This window comes from Sorex araneus, chromosome 6 (assembly GCF_027595985.1).
Source record: "Sorex araneus isolate mSorAra2 chromosome 6, mSorAra2.pri, whole genome shotgun sequence".
NCBI classification, from domain to species: Eukaryota; Metazoa; Chordata; class Mammalia; order Eulipotyphla; family Soricidae; genus Sorex; species Sorex araneus.
In genome coordinates, this window is record NC_073307.1 from 110,716,675 (window position 1) to 110,735,018 (window position 18,344).

At 45.7% G+C, this 18,344-nt stretch overlaps 1 protein-coding gene across 1 annotated transcript in view; it reads right to left on the minus strand.

The window, feature by feature from the left end:
• The window catches only part of SCUBE2 (signal peptide, CUB domain and EGF like domain containing 2), a 75,310-nt gene that overhangs the window by 39,218 nt on the left and 17,748 nt on the right, over nt 1–18,344 (minus strand). The window contains exons 5-11 of the mRNA XM_055142366.1: nt 14,736–14,861; nt 12,052–12,168; nt 10,677–10,766; nt 6,089–6,205; nt 5,030–5,152; nt 2,220–2,336; nt 2–124 (exon numbers count right to left, since the gene is read on the minus strand). Of these exons, the coding sequence (XP_054998341.1) occupies nt 2–124; nt 2,220–2,336; nt 5,030–5,152; nt 6,089–6,205; nt 10,677–10,766; nt 12,052–12,168; nt 14,736–14,861 (813 nt within the window). The remainder of the gene's footprint in view (nt 1; nt 125–2,219; nt 2,337–5,029; nt 5,153–6,088; nt 6,206–10,676; nt 10,767–12,051; nt 12,169–14,735; nt 14,862–18,344) is intronic.

The window sequence follows — 18,344 nt, forward strand, 5'->3', positions numbered from 1 at the left end:
CCCACACAGTCCTTTCGGTTCCAGTGGAGCTTGTACGCAGGCAGGCACTGGCACTCGTAGCTGCCCACTGTGTTCACACAGAGCTGCTGGCAGCCTCCATTGTTGACGCTGCACTCATCGGTGTCTGTGGAGCAAAATACTCTCCTGTCACCGTCTCCTTGCTGACTCTCCAGCCGGAGGGTTGGGGAGGGATGGAGGGTGGGGGGAGAGGAAAACCCATGACTGACTCCCCCACCATGACCCAGCCGGGTGCTGACTGCCTGGAGGAGGTGCACTCAACCCCAGTCCCCAGGCAGCCCCGCTAGGGTGGTTTCAGCTGCTGTTCTTGGTGAAACCATTTCCCCGTGAGGAACACTGAGGGGCTACATTCTGCTTGCTGATGTCCAAACTCAAGACACCACACAGGCGGCCGATATCAAGCTCCACCATCCTTCTGGGCTACACACCAAGGAAAAGAAGACTAGGTTTCCCCTTGTGGCAGTTTATAGAGTTGAGGTATCACTGTCACTGTATCACTGTCATCCCGTTACTCATCGATTTGCTCGAGCGGGTAGCAGTAACATCACCATTGTGATACAGATACAACATCTGTATCACGGGATGACAGTGATACAGTGACAGTAATACCTCAACTCTATAAAACAAACATACTGTTTAACAGTATGTTAAACAGTAACATACTGTTTTTGGCATATTGGATACGCCACGGGTAGCTTGCCAGGCTCTGCCGTGTGGGCAGGGTACTCTCGGTAGCTTGCCGGGCTCTCTGAGAGGGACAAAGGAATCGAACCCAGGTCGGCCTTGTGCAAGGCAAATGCCCCTACTGCTGTTAGCCAGGGGCAGTGAGTTAATACAGGGCTTAGGCTATACAACTTGGGGCATGTCCCAAATGACCTGGGAAACTAATGCTGACCTCTTTTGTCATTCAGATGTATCAATGTGGGCCCCCCCCCACACACACACACCTGCCCTGTGACTGCTGCATCATCTGCTACCTCTTCCTCAGACTGAGGAAATCCTTCAAACTCTCAAGGACCCAGAAAACTGAATTTGGGATAATTCAGTTGGTTCCCTGAACACTGCTGGGAGCTGCGCTGGAGGCCCTGAGTACCGCTAGGTGGCCCAGGGGATCTGCCACATCACGGAGCCTAAGCAGCATGGTGTCCTTGAGCCCTTGCATTGAACTGCCCAACAAGTTGGCCATGGATGACCAAAAGGGACTCCTGGACCTCAGGAGCACTGCAGAAGAGGTCACCTCCTCTGAAAAAAGAAAAGGTAAAGAAAAAAAATCATGGTCTTGGGGTAATATCCCTCAATGTGAGGCTGTGTCTGGATTAGAAGGTGAAATCGACTAAAACCCAGACAGGCCTCCATATTTCCATGGCGTGCCTTCGAGGACTTGAAGAGTATGACTTTAGCACTTTTGAGGCTGGGTGGAAGAGCAGAGACATACTGTAGAGAGTCACTTTCATCCCTTCTCTTAAAGCACAGGACACAACTCAAGCAGAAGCATAGCATTTATGCCGATGCTTCCTGCATCCTCAGATTCTCAGAAACCCTTGACATCCTGCATCAGAACTGCAATCTGTGCTCTAAAAACCTGCTGAGCAACTGAGAAGGGGTGGCAGAGTAGGACTTGGCTGGTGACAAATCTGATGCATGTGCCATGGGCTACTTGACCACTGCTCATGAGCCATCAGAACATGCTGCCACAAGGGCCCAGCAGAGACAAAATCCACTTCCATGTCAAAGACCTACTCAGATTCAAGCTCCTAGACCAGCTCCAAGAGCTCAAATTAAGGCTTCTCAGCCAGTGCCCCTGCACAGCAGGGTGCCTGGACTGGGCGCTACTCTCTAAGGCCTGCACCACCACCATCTGGTGCCAAGTTCCGAAGGATTTGGAGGCAGCCCCTGAGATATTCTCTGAATACAACAGCATCCTATAAAGTCTATAAAAAACTCACAGCTGTTCAGTTTCTTCTGAATTCACAGAAGTTCATTTCTCTCGCTTCCATTTCACACTCAACTTGTTAAAGGCAAAAAGGTGGGGTGGTTTCCCTTAGCAGAGAGTTCTCCGGAGCTGATGGATGGACTCTGTGCCACTGGAATGTCCCATCCCAAAGTGGAAGAATAGGCTCTGAGCTGGAATAACTTTAGGGGCAGGCCTTTCTTTCCTGCAGGCCCAACTTCTCCTGACTCTAGAAAGGCCATTTGCTCACCTGCACAGTGGGTAAAGCCATAGAGGGTGTAGCCTTTGTTGCAAGCACACTCAAATGTGCCAGGATAGTTAATACAGCTGTGGTCACAGGTCCTATCCAAAGAGCATTCATCCACATCTGGAATGGTCAAAGGGAGAGACGAGTTGAAACCACTCTGAGAAGTGGACGGAGCACATTTACAATAATACAACCACTGACAAACCAACAGAAAGAGTGATTTGCTATCACTTATACCCATGTGTTTGACAAAAGGGTACAGTGACCCACAGTAAGTCTTGTTTCTGAATTCTGTTGCAAATTTCACTTGCCTAAAAGTTTCTTTGGAATCTCATCTGAGTTTTCCATAATGATTTAAATATATTGAAATGATGCTAAATGAGATAATTTCCCTAAAAAGGGTTCACAAACTGCAATGGGACACCAATGTGTGACACTATATTAGTATTAGTGAGACAACAAGCATGATTTTTATCAGCTACTGTAAATTAAACAGAGAAAACACCCAACTTAGAAATAAATCTGATTCACATCTCTTTCTGATCTTTCCAGAATAGTATTTTAGTCGCAGGATGTTTATTGATCCTGGATTTTAATACCCTCTTCACTAAAAAAGAATGTACTGACACTAACATTTTCAATCATTTTCTCCTGTGGAAACTGAAATTCAGTTCCAAAGTGGCCCATTCCTTAGCTTTATTCACCCTGTATCTCTGTACACACACACACACACACACACACACACATACACTGTTCATCTCACAGGACCTCTCCCTGCCTGGTTCAGCTCAGAGTCACCTTGGCACCAGCTAAGGACACAGGAGAGGCTGCATTTGTCTCTCTAATCATCTCCTCTTCCTGTTCTGGTCTTTACATCTTTCCTTAAAGTAGGATTTTAAAACTTCACTTACTCAACCTGTTAGAGGGTTTTATTTACAAAGTTATGTTTTATGTCTTCAAATGGATAAACCAGAACTAGTGTGGAGTCAAGGACAGGCCCTTTCATTGCTAGAGCTCTTTTCCAACACCAAATGTGTCATGACACTATGTTAATTAAATATATGTATATATTTAAAACCAAATGTGCCATGAAACTATGTTAATTAAAAATATGTATATCTGGAAGAAACTGGAGGTATAAAAACAATAAAATAAAGGGCAAATTCTTACAAAACCTTTTCATCCCTAGCTTTTCCCATAAATCCTGGCAATTTCTTCAGCAAGTTTTTCTGTGCAAATATGTCTTCTATTAAGACTGATGGGTGAAAAATGAGAAAAAGTCTGTTTCTTCTACAGTAATTGATGCCATGTTATGGATTCTGTTATTAACATCAGCCAGCGATTGAGAAAGTAGACTTGTTCAGTAGCCGACTTGGGCTGCTCACAATGGACTTTTCTGTGCCAAAAATAATGAGATCACTTTTCTGATTCCTTTTTAATGTGTTTACACAGCTTAAACAGTATTTCATGCTCTATACATTATGAAACATTATGTGGAACCGTTAAATCACTTTCCAAGTCAAATGGAAGAAAACCACAGTAACTATCAAGAAAGAACTCACTGAATTTGAAGGGAGATATACTTGAAACTGCCTGGAAAAAAATAACTGTTAAGAAGAGAAAATCAAGAAAGAACCTCACTTCACGTGGCACCTTAAGCACTGCTGGGAGTGAGCCAAAACAAAAGTTTTTCAAAGAAGCTCATCCAAAAACATAAATTGATACCTCCCACCCAAAACAGCTTACCAATAAAAACAAGGATCAATAACAACCACTGCCCAATATTTCCCCTAACACGGTTAATGTGGGAATGACATATCTAAGAAAGGGTCTGCAATCCTGTCCAAGGACCAACTGTCCTCTCCTCCACTCAGTCCACCCTGCCACTCTCCAGGCATCAAAAACTGGTCATTCCAACAAGAGCTATAAAGACATACCGATGGCCACGTGATCATGATTATAGGCTAACCCTTTTTTTTCATTTTTTAAAAATTGTATTGAAACATTGTGAGATAGTTACAAGCTTTCATGTTTGGGTTATAATCACAAAATGATCAAATACCCATCCCTCCACCACTGCACATTCTCCACCACCAATATCCCCGGAATACACTCCCCTTTCCCACCCTCCCCCTGCCTCCATGGCAGACACTATTCCCCATACTCTCTCTCTCTACATTTGGGCATCATGGCTTGCAACACAGACAATAAGAGGCCATCAAGTGTGGTCCATCATCTACTTTAGGCACACATCTCCCATCCTGACTGATTCCTCCAGCCATCATTTTCTTAGTGATCCCTTCTCTATTCCATCTACCTTCTCCCCTCTGCTCATGAAGCAGGCTTCCAGCTATGGGGCAATCCTCCTGGCCCTTGTATCTACTGTCCTTGGGTATCATAGGCTCACCCTATTTTGCAGGGAAGAGGGACCTTGGAAAAGTCACACATTATCTACACATTTTGTCATGAAATTTTGGTATGAAAATAAAACATAGAACAAATTTTAGAAAAGGAAAACTATTCAAAACCTCAATACCAAGATAACCGTATACCATTCTAGCAATACGTTCTACTGTAATCACCCCAGATGGGTTCTTTGGGGTGTTCTCTGATCATTAACAGTTTAGCTTCCAAAATAAATCTGTGAGCTAGATCAGTGTTTTTAGTCTATCTTACAGATGGAAAACGTGAAGCGCAAGTGGGAGGGTTGATTATGACTTGGTCAATAAGCCAGCAATCTAGTCTCTGATGGGGTGGGGTCACTGCTCTTCTCCCACCAGCATCGTGCAGAACAACAACGTCTCCACACATACCTTGGCAAGACTTTTCATCTGTTAATAATTTAAATCCCTTTTTGCAGCTGCAGTCAAAACTGCCCACAGTGTTTTTGCAGAAATGATCACAACCTCCGTTGTGGATCTGGCACTCATCAATATCTGTAACAGGCAAGCATTGGCAAATCAGAGAGCAATACTTACTCTGTGTGCTTCATTATTCTCTGAACAAAAGCAGAGAATTCTTTTGTTCATACAGTCATGCAAAAGTATTCACCAGCATTCTTAATCTACACGTTTTCCTATCTGGTATGACCAATTTTGAAAGATAAGTGTCTCATTCCCTTACGAATTCTGACTTCCACTGGTCTTGACAAGCATCAAGGGAAATGCATCTTGGGAACAATGAAGAGCTCCTGTTACATTTTTGTCCTTGCCTGCTCCCTCAGGAAAAGATGGCTCCTTTGGTATTCTGTCCATTCCAGTTTAATGATTAAAGTTATAAGGAACTAGAACATTTGTTTTGGCAAATTATGTATGATCAAATAGCCTCAATGCTTTTAAATGATTCCTGATAGTCAAATTAATCTTATCTTTTTTCAGTTTCATCTGGTTATCTACTTTTTATCATGTCAAAGAACCAAGCCTTTGTACTCTTGCCCATGAAGTACTAGCAGGCCACTGGGTCGATTCATCAGTAAAAGTTAATAGTACAGTTATTCATTAAGTTCTGATAATCATCTTGGCTGTTATTCATATAATAATCTCTAGGCTATTATTCATATAATAGTCTCTAGGTTGTTATTTATGATATGATGATATTATCTCCTGTAAATGAATGTTTCCTTGAACTGCTTTTTTTTTCTAATAAGGCCACTGCCTGACAAGGAATATTTGATGCTTGTAGAACTGACCTTCTCAACAGTTGGTGTAATTAAGCCAGTTCTAATTAAGCTTACTCAATTATAACCTTCTTCTAGCCAGGGAAGAAACAATCCCGTCAATATGAATCATAAGAAAAGCTGGAGTCAGCCAGGTGGAGGGGAAGAGCAGCCTCGGTGCCCCTCCATACACTCGCAGCTGAGGGGCACAGGCTACCTTTACAGGTCTTCCCGTCCAGCTGGAGAGTGAAGCCGGCAGGACAGCTGCAGTGAACTCCTGTCGAAGTGTCCTTACAGGTGCGATCGCAGCCTCCATTGTTGACAGCACATGTTTCTAGCAAGGGGATAAGAAACAAGGGAGTTAGTGTCCTGAGGCAAAGCGGGAAGGAAAGGACTGTTGGTGCCATGTTAATACTTGACAAAAATTTAGGAACGCCAAGAAGCATGATGGGGTCCTCACAGTTATCCCTCAAGGCACCACGCCCTGCAGGGGCAGCTCCTCCCACCATTAATGTCACTGACATTTTCAGGGAATCTGACCGCCTAGTCCAAGGGGCAGAGAGGTCCCTGCCAGCCTGTGGGTCTTCCCCTCCACTGGAGGATCTGAAGCCACTACAAGTTCCTGTGGGCCAGCTTGTGACCTGCTCATTGTGCCCACATCTAGCAGTCTAGATATGAATGTAGACCAGGGCAAAGTGGGCTAGTCCCTCTCAAATCCTGAGCCCCCTCCCTTCAATCTGAGTAAAACACTAAACAGGAGAGGGTAAGTATCCCCAACCCCAACTGTTCTCTTGCTGTGGACAAATGACCTCACTGTGGAAACTGCCATCAACTCACATAAGAAGTCTACTTTTCCCTGAAAGGAGAAACATCTGTCAGATGTCAGATCTACATGAAAAGTCAGCCACAGGTGTTCAATTACAACTACAAAGATGAATTCTAGTTCTGAATTTCATACTGCTACATACAGGTACCCAAATAACAGACAAATGCAAGATTCATTGTGCTAACTGTTAACATCTAGGCCTCCAGAAACTTGATTTTATTTCAAAGGGCAACTCACTCGCAAATCCAAAGGTGTATGTGTGACGGGGCTTGGGGCGGGGAGAGGATAGGGGTCACAAGCTGAATTTTAATGAAATATGACAGAACAGTTCTGAGCATGACAACGATTGATGATCTCCTTCCTCTCCTAATCCCAAGAGAATGAGAATAAATGGATCTTTTAAAAGCATAAATATTTAAAGACACAGAAGACAAGAGATAAAAGACAAGAGATAAAGCTAGCAAACATTCTGGAAGCAGCACGTGAAAGGGGGAGCATAGCAAAGTTAAACACTGCTGGTCTGCAGAGGGGACACCAGCAAACAGTAAAGTGACGTCAGCCGCAGAATCCCCGAGAGGCTCAGGCAATGAGAGCACTAAGTTACTCTAGAGGCAGAAGTAACAATGGAATGAAAATGGATCCAGAATCTAACAGGTAAATAAGCTCTTAGATATTTCCCTTACACCCACAGCTAAGTGGTTACCCCTTCTCTATTCAAGAAGTTTCTGTGCTGGAAAGATTTCTTTCTTTCTTTCTTTCTTTCTTTCTTTCTTTCTTTCTTTCTTTCTTTCTTTCTTTCTTTCTTTCTTTCTTTCTTTCTTTCTTTCTTTCTTTCTTTCTTTCTTTCTTTCTTCCTTCCTTCCTTCCTTCCTTCCTTCCTTCCTTCCTTCCTTCCTTCCTTCCTTCCTTCCTTCCTTCCTCTCTCTCTCTCTCTCTCTCTCTCTCTCTCTTTCTTTCTTTCTTTCTTTCTTTCTTTCTTTCTTTCTTTCTTTCTTTCTTTCTTTCTTTCTTTCTTTCTCTCTTTCTTTCTTTCTTTCTTTCTTTCCTGAGGTCACCAGGGAAAGTCTACACCTTGAGGAGAGCTGCCAAGCTCTGGTCCCCCACCTCAGAGCTGTCAGTCAAGCCTATGTTCCCTTGATGAGAGACTAGAAGATTCCTTTCCAGCTAAGCTAAGCTGACCAACTGAGAACCAGAGACCAGCACTTGAAGGTCTCCAGATAAAATGATTAAGTCACTGCCTGAAGCCCACCACTCGGACAGAAGAGTCAATTGTTTTTGTTTTTGTTTTTTGAGAGGGTTAGTATTTCACTTTTGACTGAAAAGCCAGCTAAGAAGAACCAAACATTTCAAGAAAGCATCTAATATGAAGTAAGCATACCAAATCAGATACTGGAAGGGAGAGAAGTTGGACAAAATAAAAATATCGAAAGAGAAGTTAAAACACTTGTATTTAACTTCCACAAGGAGAGAAGTATCCATGAAATAAAAACAGGTTCACACAACAAAATATCAAAGTAAGCTTCTGGAAAAAAATTAGTATAAAACCTTTAAAATATTCCAGTAGGAATTGGGGATGTGATTCCCCAGCTACAAAGAATAGAGAAATAATAGTTATTGAGCCTTTCTTGATGTGTGATGCCCTGGGTTTGAGTCTGTGCACCACAGAAGGGAAGGGAAGGGGAGGAGATGGGAGGGGAGGGGAGGGGAGGGAAGAGGTGGGAAGAGAAGGACAGATATATCATATAGAAAGAATAGAGGGGAAAAAAGAACAAAACATAATGAAAAAAAGAACAGTAGAAGATCAAAACAGTCAACTATCAGGAGTTTCAGAGAGAAAGAATAGAGAAAGCAGAGCCTAGAAAATTAACAAAGTGGGAAAAAAATCATATGAAAACTTAAGCCACTTGAGTGTCCCTAAAGAAAAGACCTACTGGATGCTTAATACAAGCTGCATAAAGGAGTATGAGTGTGAAATTTCAAATCCCCAGGAGCAAGAAGATCCTGAAAAAACCCAGAGAGAACTTCCACTTACAAAAGACCTATACAAAGGATCAAGAGTTAAAACTTAAAGCAGGACTAATTGCTTGAAAACAACAAAACACCAGTCAAACCTGATGGAATCTTCTATTGAACTCTGGCTTTTATACTGAGGCAAATTACTATAAAGGCATCTCCCAGCATGCAAAGTGGAAAAAAAAATCTCTGTCTTGGTCTCTCTGTAAACTAACAAAGGGATTTAACCAAACCAGTGAGTGGAATTCACAGCAGGGATGTGTGAACCCCACCGAGGAGGAGCGAGGTACCTCAAAAGAAACTTTTGGGGAAGAAAATGAAATTTATAAGCTACCTGATGTGTTTAAATACATAGAAAAGGATTCTAAAACTCTGATAGAAATCTGAAAAAGAATTGATAGGAGGAACTTAGCTAAAGAAACGAAGACACTGTAATCATAACACATGGTATGACTCAGGTGCGAATCATGTGGAGATGTTCATAGTCACAATGATGGAAGCAACGATAAAGTCATACTGAGGGTACGAGGGGGAGGGGTTAGAGAGAGAGAGCACAGGCAGTCAGGCATTCACCTTGTATGCAGCTGACCCAGGTTTGATCCCTAGAACCACATATGGTTCCCACAGCACTGCCAAGGGTCACTCCTGAGCACAGAACCAGGAATAGCCCCTAATCACAGCCAGTATGCACCCCCCTCCAAATAGAAAGGGTATGAGAAAGAGAGAGAACTGATGAGGGCAGAAGACCTAAAGCTAATACCTCAGAAAAACAGTAAAAAAAGTGTCTACACTCCCCTTTTCAGAAATAGGGGGGTGGGGAATCAGAAAAACTGAAAAGTATTGCCCATGGCAAATGGGATGAGGAGAGAGAAATGATAAGACAAGGAAATGATGCATTTTATTACAAGCTTAATAGTATCAATTAAGTTTATTTTAAGTTCTTACATTATTTGTATGTGCAATTTTAAGTAATTTTGGAAGGTACCGGGAATGAACCCAGACCTACCTTCAGGGGAGGCATTCTCTCACAGAGCTCCACCCCCACCTGGAGTGTCTTAATTTAACAGGGCATAAAAGAACTCAGATAGGCCACCTGCTTGGTGATCAATTCTTACCTACTGCTTAACTTAGAGGCCATCAAAAGACCAGGCTGACTGAGGTGAAGCCAAGCTTTCTGCAGAATAATAACATTTCCAGGGCCAATGGGTTTCCCACCCCCACAGCCAGGCCCTTCCTTCTTTCTCATCCACGGCTCCATAGCTGGGCCTGGCCACCACCCACAGCCAAGCAACACTCTCCTGCAGCCATTTTTCCTTTCCTTAACACAGGCTGAGTCAAGAACAGAGTAGACCCAAAACACCACACACATTGCCATGCTAATCTAAGGCAGGGGGTGCCCATCTGCTCCTCCCATCACAATTCTCAGAAGGAAGGGACTGAGCACCCACTAAGTCCCAATCTTTGGATGTGGGGCACAAAACACCACACGCATTTCCATGCTAATCTAAGGCAGGAGGGTGCCCATCTGCTCTTCCCATCACAATTTTCAGAAGAAAGAGGCTGAGCACCCACTAAGTCCCAATCTTTAGATTTGGGGCACCTTTTCATAGCATCATCTCAACTCAGCTTCTGGATAACCCTAGGAGGAGATTCTGCTGCATCCGAGTTAAAGAAAGATGAGGATCCGATGCTCAGGGCCCAAGACTCATGGCTTGCTGGCAGCCCTGGGTTGCTGACCAGGTTATTCAGACGGTTGGTTATTCTTCTTGCAACACCAGGGGCTCTCGGATGGTGACTAGGCAACAGCAGAGTGGGTGAAGAACAGACACACCCTGTCTTGACAGGAACCGCTCACCCCGGTCCAGCTGGTTTGAGGGCACAGGGCCCCAGTTCAGGCCTCATGCAGTAAGTTGGGAAGAGAAAGGAACCGTGGCAGTGGCCAGGGGAGAGCGGGTGAGGCGCCTACCCATGAGCAGCCGCCGTTTCACCCGTTTATCCCCGTCCGCCACTGATGTGGCATTGCTCTCCGTCACCTCCAGGGCGCTGTCCTCGCGCTCTACAAGAGACGCAAACGAGCACAGTTCTCAGACTGAACGAGTCCCACCATCCATCCCCAAGCGCTGCCACGGAAACCCCAGGCAGGAGGCCTGTGTGAGGCCTGGGGTCTGAGCGCTCCACAACCACGCCTTGGAGCCAGGCTCTGCGGGAAATACAGCAGAGTCCTTTGCCCTGACCAAAGAGACACACGAGAACGGCAGTTTTAGATTCATGCCAGTCTCTTCAGTTCAGGACAAAAAGAACCATGGGCCTGAGAACTTAGAAAATGGAGCTGGTGGTCCAGAGAGCTAGGACAGGTCTTAAGGCACTTGCCCTGCATCCTGATGAACCTGGCTCAAGGCCCCAGCACCATATATGGTCCCCTGAGCCAGGGGTTACTCTTGAGTACAGAGCCAGGAATGACTACCAGAGTACTGCCAGATGTGTCCCCAATATGGAGGGGAAAAAAAGAAAGAAAGAAGGAAAGGGAGAAAGAAAAAAGAAAGAGAAAGAAAGAAAGAAGGAAAGAAGAAAGAAAGAAAGAAAGAAAGAAAGAAAGAAAGAAAGAAAGAAAGAAAGAAAGAAAGAAAGAAAGAAAGAAAGAAAGAAAGAAAGAAAGAGAAGGAAGGATAGAGAGAAAGATAGAAAGAGAGAGAGAGAAAGAAAGAAAGAGAAAGAAAGAAAAGGAAGGATAGAGAAAGAGAGAGAGAAAGAAAGAAAGAAGAAAGAAAGAAGAAAGAGAGAAAGAAAGAAAGATAGAAAGAAAGAAAGAAAGAAAGAAAGAAAGAAAGAAAGAAAGAAAGAAAGAAAGAAAGAAAGAAAGAAAGAAAGAAAGAAAGAAAGAAAGAAAGAAAGAGAGAGAAACAGCAGCTCCTTGCTGCAATCTACGGGGATGGGGGTGGGGTGACAATAATAATGGAATCATTGAATCAGCAAAGGAGCCCTGTGGGGTTCCTGAGCCCAGAAAGGCAATACAGAGAGTTAGCTCCAAGTTCTGGGGAGCCATGGTCCCCCTCTCCGGAACACCAGTGCCAAGAGCAACCAGATCCAGGAGGAGAAAGGGCTCTCCAAGGTTGCAGAGGTAGAAGGGGTCCCCCTCCCCATGGTTGGCTCAATCCACTGACACTGACAGAGGTGGAGAAGGGTCCAGTTGAGGACACATGTGTAGGAATCTTCGCACCAGATGAGGTTCAACATGGGAAAGAGTGAAGTGAGGAGCAGGGCTAGGCTTACTCTTGGTTCAGGTTCAGCTTAGAAGGGGGGATGGAGGCAGTCCCTCCCCCTGGGCAGGGGTCTCCACTCACCCAGGCAGCTCCTCCCATCTACATGCATCTGGTACTGTGGGTGGCAGCTACACTCTGGACCTTCGGCTGTGTCTTCACAGGAGTGTTGGCACCCTCCGTTGCCATGGTTACAGGTCACTGAGAGGAAAATGAATTAACACATGAAGCCCTGAGGTTCCCACCACCATGTCTGGCTGCTTCTGGCTGTGTCTGGGCACCTAGTACATGCGAGGCCCAGTGCACTAGCAGGAGAATCCACTCAGGCCTGTCCTTGCCTGTGGCAACAGATGCTCGCGAGATGAACTGTAGAAATGCCCACTGAATAGAGGCAGACATGGAGGCAGGGGTGAGAAGGCCAGGGAATATTTTCATGCTGCAAGAGAAGTTACACCAGCAGATTCTTGACCACATCTTTGCTCTATCGGGATAAGTTTGCATAGTAAAACAGTTACTCTGGGAAACGCTTTTGAACTTTATGTGTGGAGCAAACAGACAATATTTAATTTGCACATATAGGTCAGGATTCTCTCATTAGATTACATCTGAATTTGTTATAAGGGAGCATAATCAGAGGAAATGATGGTTCTCTCTCCACAATTAATGCAACTTAACCAATAATTACAAAGACTGCCTGAGTGCATTGATGACAAGCCATCTACAAAACTATCTACTCATCAGACTGAAAAGGCAGAGGAGAGGGGAGGGGAAGGTTATATGTTTTCTTCATACTCTTGGGAGTTTTTGAATTTTTACCTTTGGAATTTCTTTATTTTTTCTTTCTTTCTTCCTTTCTTTTTTTTTGTTTTGTTTTGGGACCACCCTTGACTGTGCTCAAGGATTCCTCCTGGTGATGCTCCAGGAACCATACATGGTTCCAAGGATTAAACCCGGGTTGACTGCATGCAAGGCGAGTGCTTCTTCACTGTACTGTCTCTCAGGCCCCTTTTATTTTTCTAATCTTAAAGACCTAAATATAGGTTTTCAATGTGAGAAAAAAAACTGTTCTGAGATTACAGTTCTATAAAAAAATGCATATCCTTATGAACAACTAATTAAAAAAATATATAAAAAGGAACATCTGTTGATGTGGTAAAAGTCCATGTATTTCTTTTATTTCTCAGAAAGATTCTATTACCTAGAATATTCTAATACCTTAAAATATTTGAAATTTTAAAACTAAGCCTTTAGAATTCTACTGGCCCCTGAAAACTGTGAAGGGTCTGTGCCCACAGGAGAACATTGGAGGATCTGGGTTCTCCTTCTTTTTTTTTTTTGTTTTTTTTTTGTTTGTTTTTTGGGTCACACCTGGCGATGCACAGAGGTTACTCCTGGCTCTGCACTCAGGAATCACTCCTGGCAGTGCTCAGGGGACCATATGGGATGCTGGGACTTGAACCCGGGTCGGCCGCGTGCAAGGCAAACGCCCTACCTGCTATGCTATCACTCCAGCCCCTGGGTTCTCCTTCTGAAGATAATCAGATACCAGGGCGAGTGGCCCCACTGTGCTGGGTCCCCAGAAGTCCCCAAGCGCAGCCTTCCTGTAGGGGATACTGAGTACATCAGAACCATGGTCTGATTACTCCAGCTGGCTGGCAGGCCTAGAGGCTGTGCTATGCTTTGTGGTGGAGATCAAGAATGAGGTCGTGAAACTTTCTCCTTTCCTCTCCACTGCTAAGGCCACTTCTGTGTAGACAATCAGCCTAGAAAACCACTGGGGCCTTCGAGAAGGTGCCTGGCTTAGGAGCAATTTCCTAAAGGAATACCCCTAGGATTTCCTCTAAGGTAGACTTTGGTTTGGGATTGAAACTAGAGGCTGGCTGTGTCCTATGAGCTGATGGAGTTTCTCTATTGTGTTTCTCTAATTTTGGGTCCTCGTGGACCCTGGAGAAACCCATTCATTAAACAAGTGTGTGTGCAGCCCATCCTGCAGCGGGCAGCAGGGGAGGGCTGAGAGGCAAAGGCAGACAAAGACGCCAACTCGGAAGAGCTTAAAGATGGGGAGAAAGATGCATAAAAGCACAATTCAACCCTGAGTGTCCTGCCCTAAAATGAAGGACCTGATGTGCTGTGCGAGACAAATACAGAACGACTGGCCTATCCAGGGCTAGCAGGCTACTGAGCTAGCAGAAAAAGGGACCGAACGCTCTAGCCTCACAGATCGCAGGCCCTCCATGAATTCTAATTGGCCATGGACTCCCTGCTGTGATTTTGTGGCTTTACCTCCTCCACAAATACCTCCTGAAATTATGAATGTGAGATAGTTTTGGAAATGAAATGGAATGTGGCACCCCTCTGGACAAGTCTTTGCACATAATAAATGCTTCCCCCTCCCCCGAGTTATCTATTACCCTTATCCTTATTAAAATTCAGGCCGGATATTAAGGTTTCCTGAGAACGCATGGAAGAACATAGGCTATTCTCAGACGGCAATAATGGGGTGCCTGGGGGTGAGCGGAAGACAGTGCCCAAGACCATCCCACGGGGACACTTAGTTTTATTCGGCGTAAATACAGAGACTCAACACCCAACATGCACACTCCTGAGTTTCATTACCTTCTGACAAGCCACCCAACTTCCCTCCCCTCTGGGAGCCTCTGCAGGGACAGTGCGCTTGGGTCTCACTGGAGCCGGCATCTCTCCTTCTGCACCTGCTGGGCTGAGGTGGGGCAGGGGGGCCAGCGGGGTGGACAGGGGTCTGTACTCACAGATGCAGTCTCTCTGGTTCTTGGCCAGCTCAAAACCAGGCCTGCACTCACAGGCCACGCTGCCCCTGGGCGCCTCCTTGCAGATGTGACTGCAGCCATGGTTTTTATTCATGCAGCTCAGACCTTCTGCAAAACACCAAGAGGCACAGGTGACGTGGGTGACTCTTCAGGCCGTGAGTAGTGCGAGAGGCAGGGAAGAGGCAGCGGGAGGGTGATGTGCAGATCCATATGTATGGGTTTCCATCAGCACTAAATTTTAAATTTGTTTTATTATTTTGTCTTGGGGGCCGTGCCCAGCAGTACTCCAGGCTTTACTCCTGGCTCTGTGCTCAGGGGTAATTCCTGGCAGGACTTGGGGGACCCTAAGCAGTGCCAGAGATTTAAATGCAGTCAGCCATGTGCAGGGCATGCATTGCCTCCTGCACTATCTCTCCGCCCTCTGTTTTGGTTTTGGGGTGACATGAACTTGATATTGGAGAGTGGGGAGGGGTTTTCCCTGTAGTGCTGTGGGATCGAGCAATTCCAGGGATAAAATGACCTCAGTCCCACTTAAAAAAAATGCCACTATAACCAAGCCAGGTCAATGAACAAATATGAAAATTGTATTATGTCACCCGAAGATATGATGGTTCAACTCTCCTGAGGTGGCAGGAGCCCTCCCAATCTACTGAAAAGCAGCAACCCCAGAAGTTTTTCATTAAGTATACGAGGCCAGAGCCTCGGGGCCCAGAAACTGGTACTCCAACTCCTCTGTCAGGCTGTAAACCATAGTGAGTCTGAATGTGAAGGAAAAGGCCTGAGAGTGTAGCAGGTGAGGTACTTGCCTTGTGCGTAGCTGAAGAGCTTTCTGAGAGATCCCTGAGCACAGAACAAGGAGGAAGCCCTAAGCACTGCCCATTGTACTATCTCTTGGCGCCCCACCCCCATATTTGTCCCAGTTTTTGGGCTACATCCAGAGATGCTTAGGGGTTATTCCTAGATCTGTACTCAGGAATGACTCCTAGCTGTGTTCGGGGGACCACTTGGGATTCTAGGGATCACACCTGGCTTGGCTGTGTACAAGGCAAGTGTCCTACCCATGTACTATCACTCCAGTCCTCCCCCTCCAATTTTCTTTCAAAAAGAAATATTTGGGGCCGGAGCAATAGGAATGTGGGTAAGATACTTGCCTTATGCACAGCTGACCTGGGTTCAATCCCTGGCATACGGTGCCCTGAGCACCAGGAATAATTCCTGACTTCAGAGCCAGGAATAAGCCCTGAGTACTTCCTGGTGTGACCCAAAACCCAAAAAAGAAAAACAGAAAAAGAAATAGTTCATGAAAGTTTCCCATGTGACCAGTGCCATGGAAACACCTGAAAAAATATCCCCCAATGTCACCACTTGTCAAGCTAGAGCTCTAGAAATGCCTTTTGTAAGAGGTGATCCAGTGCTTTTCTAAAGACTGACAAGGCCAGCTAAGAAAAGCAGATGGATCTGGTCATGGGCCTGGCTCCTTCTAATACTGGGGTAGAGTGCAGCATATTTTTATGTTTCTTAATTCATCATAAAGGAAACAAGCTCCAAAACATGAGAAATGCCCCCATTTGGGTGGTGGCCAGACTCAAGGTCTCAAGGCAAGCTGAAGAGCATCTCTGGGAACTGAATCCAACTCTGTCTTGCAAACACATGCAGCTGCCACAGATCTGGGCTGCACACCCCACTGAGAGCCAGCCTCAGCCTCCCTGCCCTGACACCTTCCCCTCCACTCTGAAAGGGCAGCAGCACCACATCCAACACTATTTTCAGAGCAGACAAATGAAAGAGGAATGCTCGATTCGCTGGAGCCCCATGAATAGGGACAAAGGCAGCAGGGGCGATGTCTCTCGAGCCTACCCCCATTACATGGGTGAAAACACACGGGCTGTGCATCAGGATTAGGAAAAGAAAAAAAATCTGTCACTTATGCTTTCCTGCAGAGTCCGCTATTACAATCATTTATGCTGAAGATCATTTTGCAAGCCATTATTTTTAAAAGCCAAAAACAGCAAAATAAATAATACATACACACACACACACACACACACACACAAGAAACCCCACAGAAAACCAATAGCATCTTAGGAAATAGCAGCCCACAAAGTTAACCTTCTTGTTCCCACTTTCACAGCATCAGCTGTGGCTTGTAAAGTCTATTTTAGCACAGGTTCTAAGGGTTTAATGTGCATATCGGGGAGGAATTCCTGAAGCAGTGCTCTTGACAGACTGTCACACTGACAGAGCGAAGGCCCCTTGGATGGGAAAAGGTCCCCACTACAGAACGCTACTATCTGCTGCCCAGGTAGAGTTGAATCACCAGGCAATCGAGTTGAAACAACACAATCACAGAGTGCTTCCAGACCACAACGCAGATTCTTGGATTTTGGTTTTAAGGTCCAGACAAGTAGGTTCATTTTAAAGACTCTTTGGGGGATCCAAGAATGTCTGAGCTGTAGGAAATTTGGAAAACACAAACAGCAGAGAGAAACTGCATTTGTATTTACTTCAGGCATGAGGAGCCTGTGTCTGTCATCAGTGGTAGAGTGGGGGGGGAAGGAGGGGGTGGGGGGGAGGTTGGCAGGAAGGAGGAAGGGGCCGAGCTGCTGTGCAGGGAGTCAGGCTGACAGTGGGGGAGGGAAGGTGCTGAGTCTCCAAAGAGCTGGGGGGGGGGCAGGGGAGCAATGATGGGGCCAGGGAAGTCAGGCTAATGGGGGTGGGGGTTGCTGAGTCTCCAGAGCACCAGCAGGGGGGTGGGGTGATGATGGGACGAGGGTGGGCTCCACACTGGGGGGTATTCAAGCCACATCTGGGTCTCCTGTTCCTCACCCCCCTTCCTACTACCAGAAGAGAAAGCTGGCCTTAAGCAACTTCAGGGGTCTGCCCTAGCCCCACCCCCGCCATAACTCTTGCAGCAGCACTTAATTCTGTCTGGATCGGAGGCTGCTCGCAGAGACCCCAGCAGTCAGTGGACCCAGGGCCGCCTCCTCACGCCAGCAAGAGGGACAGAGCAGATCAGACAGGGCGACTGAGCCCAGGGGTCCTCACCAGACCCAGACAGCTTGTTGGATTTGGTCTAAGCAAGGAGTCATCATTTTGGAAACAAGGCAAAGTTATCTTCCATGGAGAACCCCCTTAAAAGTTACTAAAGGCATCACTGAAGCAATGCATCTACAAATTGTGGGTGAACAGGAAAAAACTTCAACCTGCTTCATCCTTCAGTTGTGAGAAAGGGGCCGAAGGTACTGATGGAGCAAAAGGCACTCACGGCTTATTTTACCCTGGGTCAAAAAGTATTCATGGGGGCTGGAGTGATAGCACAGTGGGTAGAGCGTTTGCCTTGCACGCAGCCGACCCAGGTTCGATTCCCAGCATCCAATATGGTTCCCTGAGCACTGCCAGGAGTAATTCCTGAGTGCAGAGCCAGGAGTAATAGGACTATGCATCAATGGGTGTGACCCAAAAAGAAAAAAAAAAAGATATTCATGGCCCATGGTAATGAGAATGGGGGAAGGTACACACTTGGGGCAAAGGTACTCCTGGCCTATTTTTTTTTTCAGTTTTGGGGGGCCAAACTAGGTGGTGCTCAGGAAC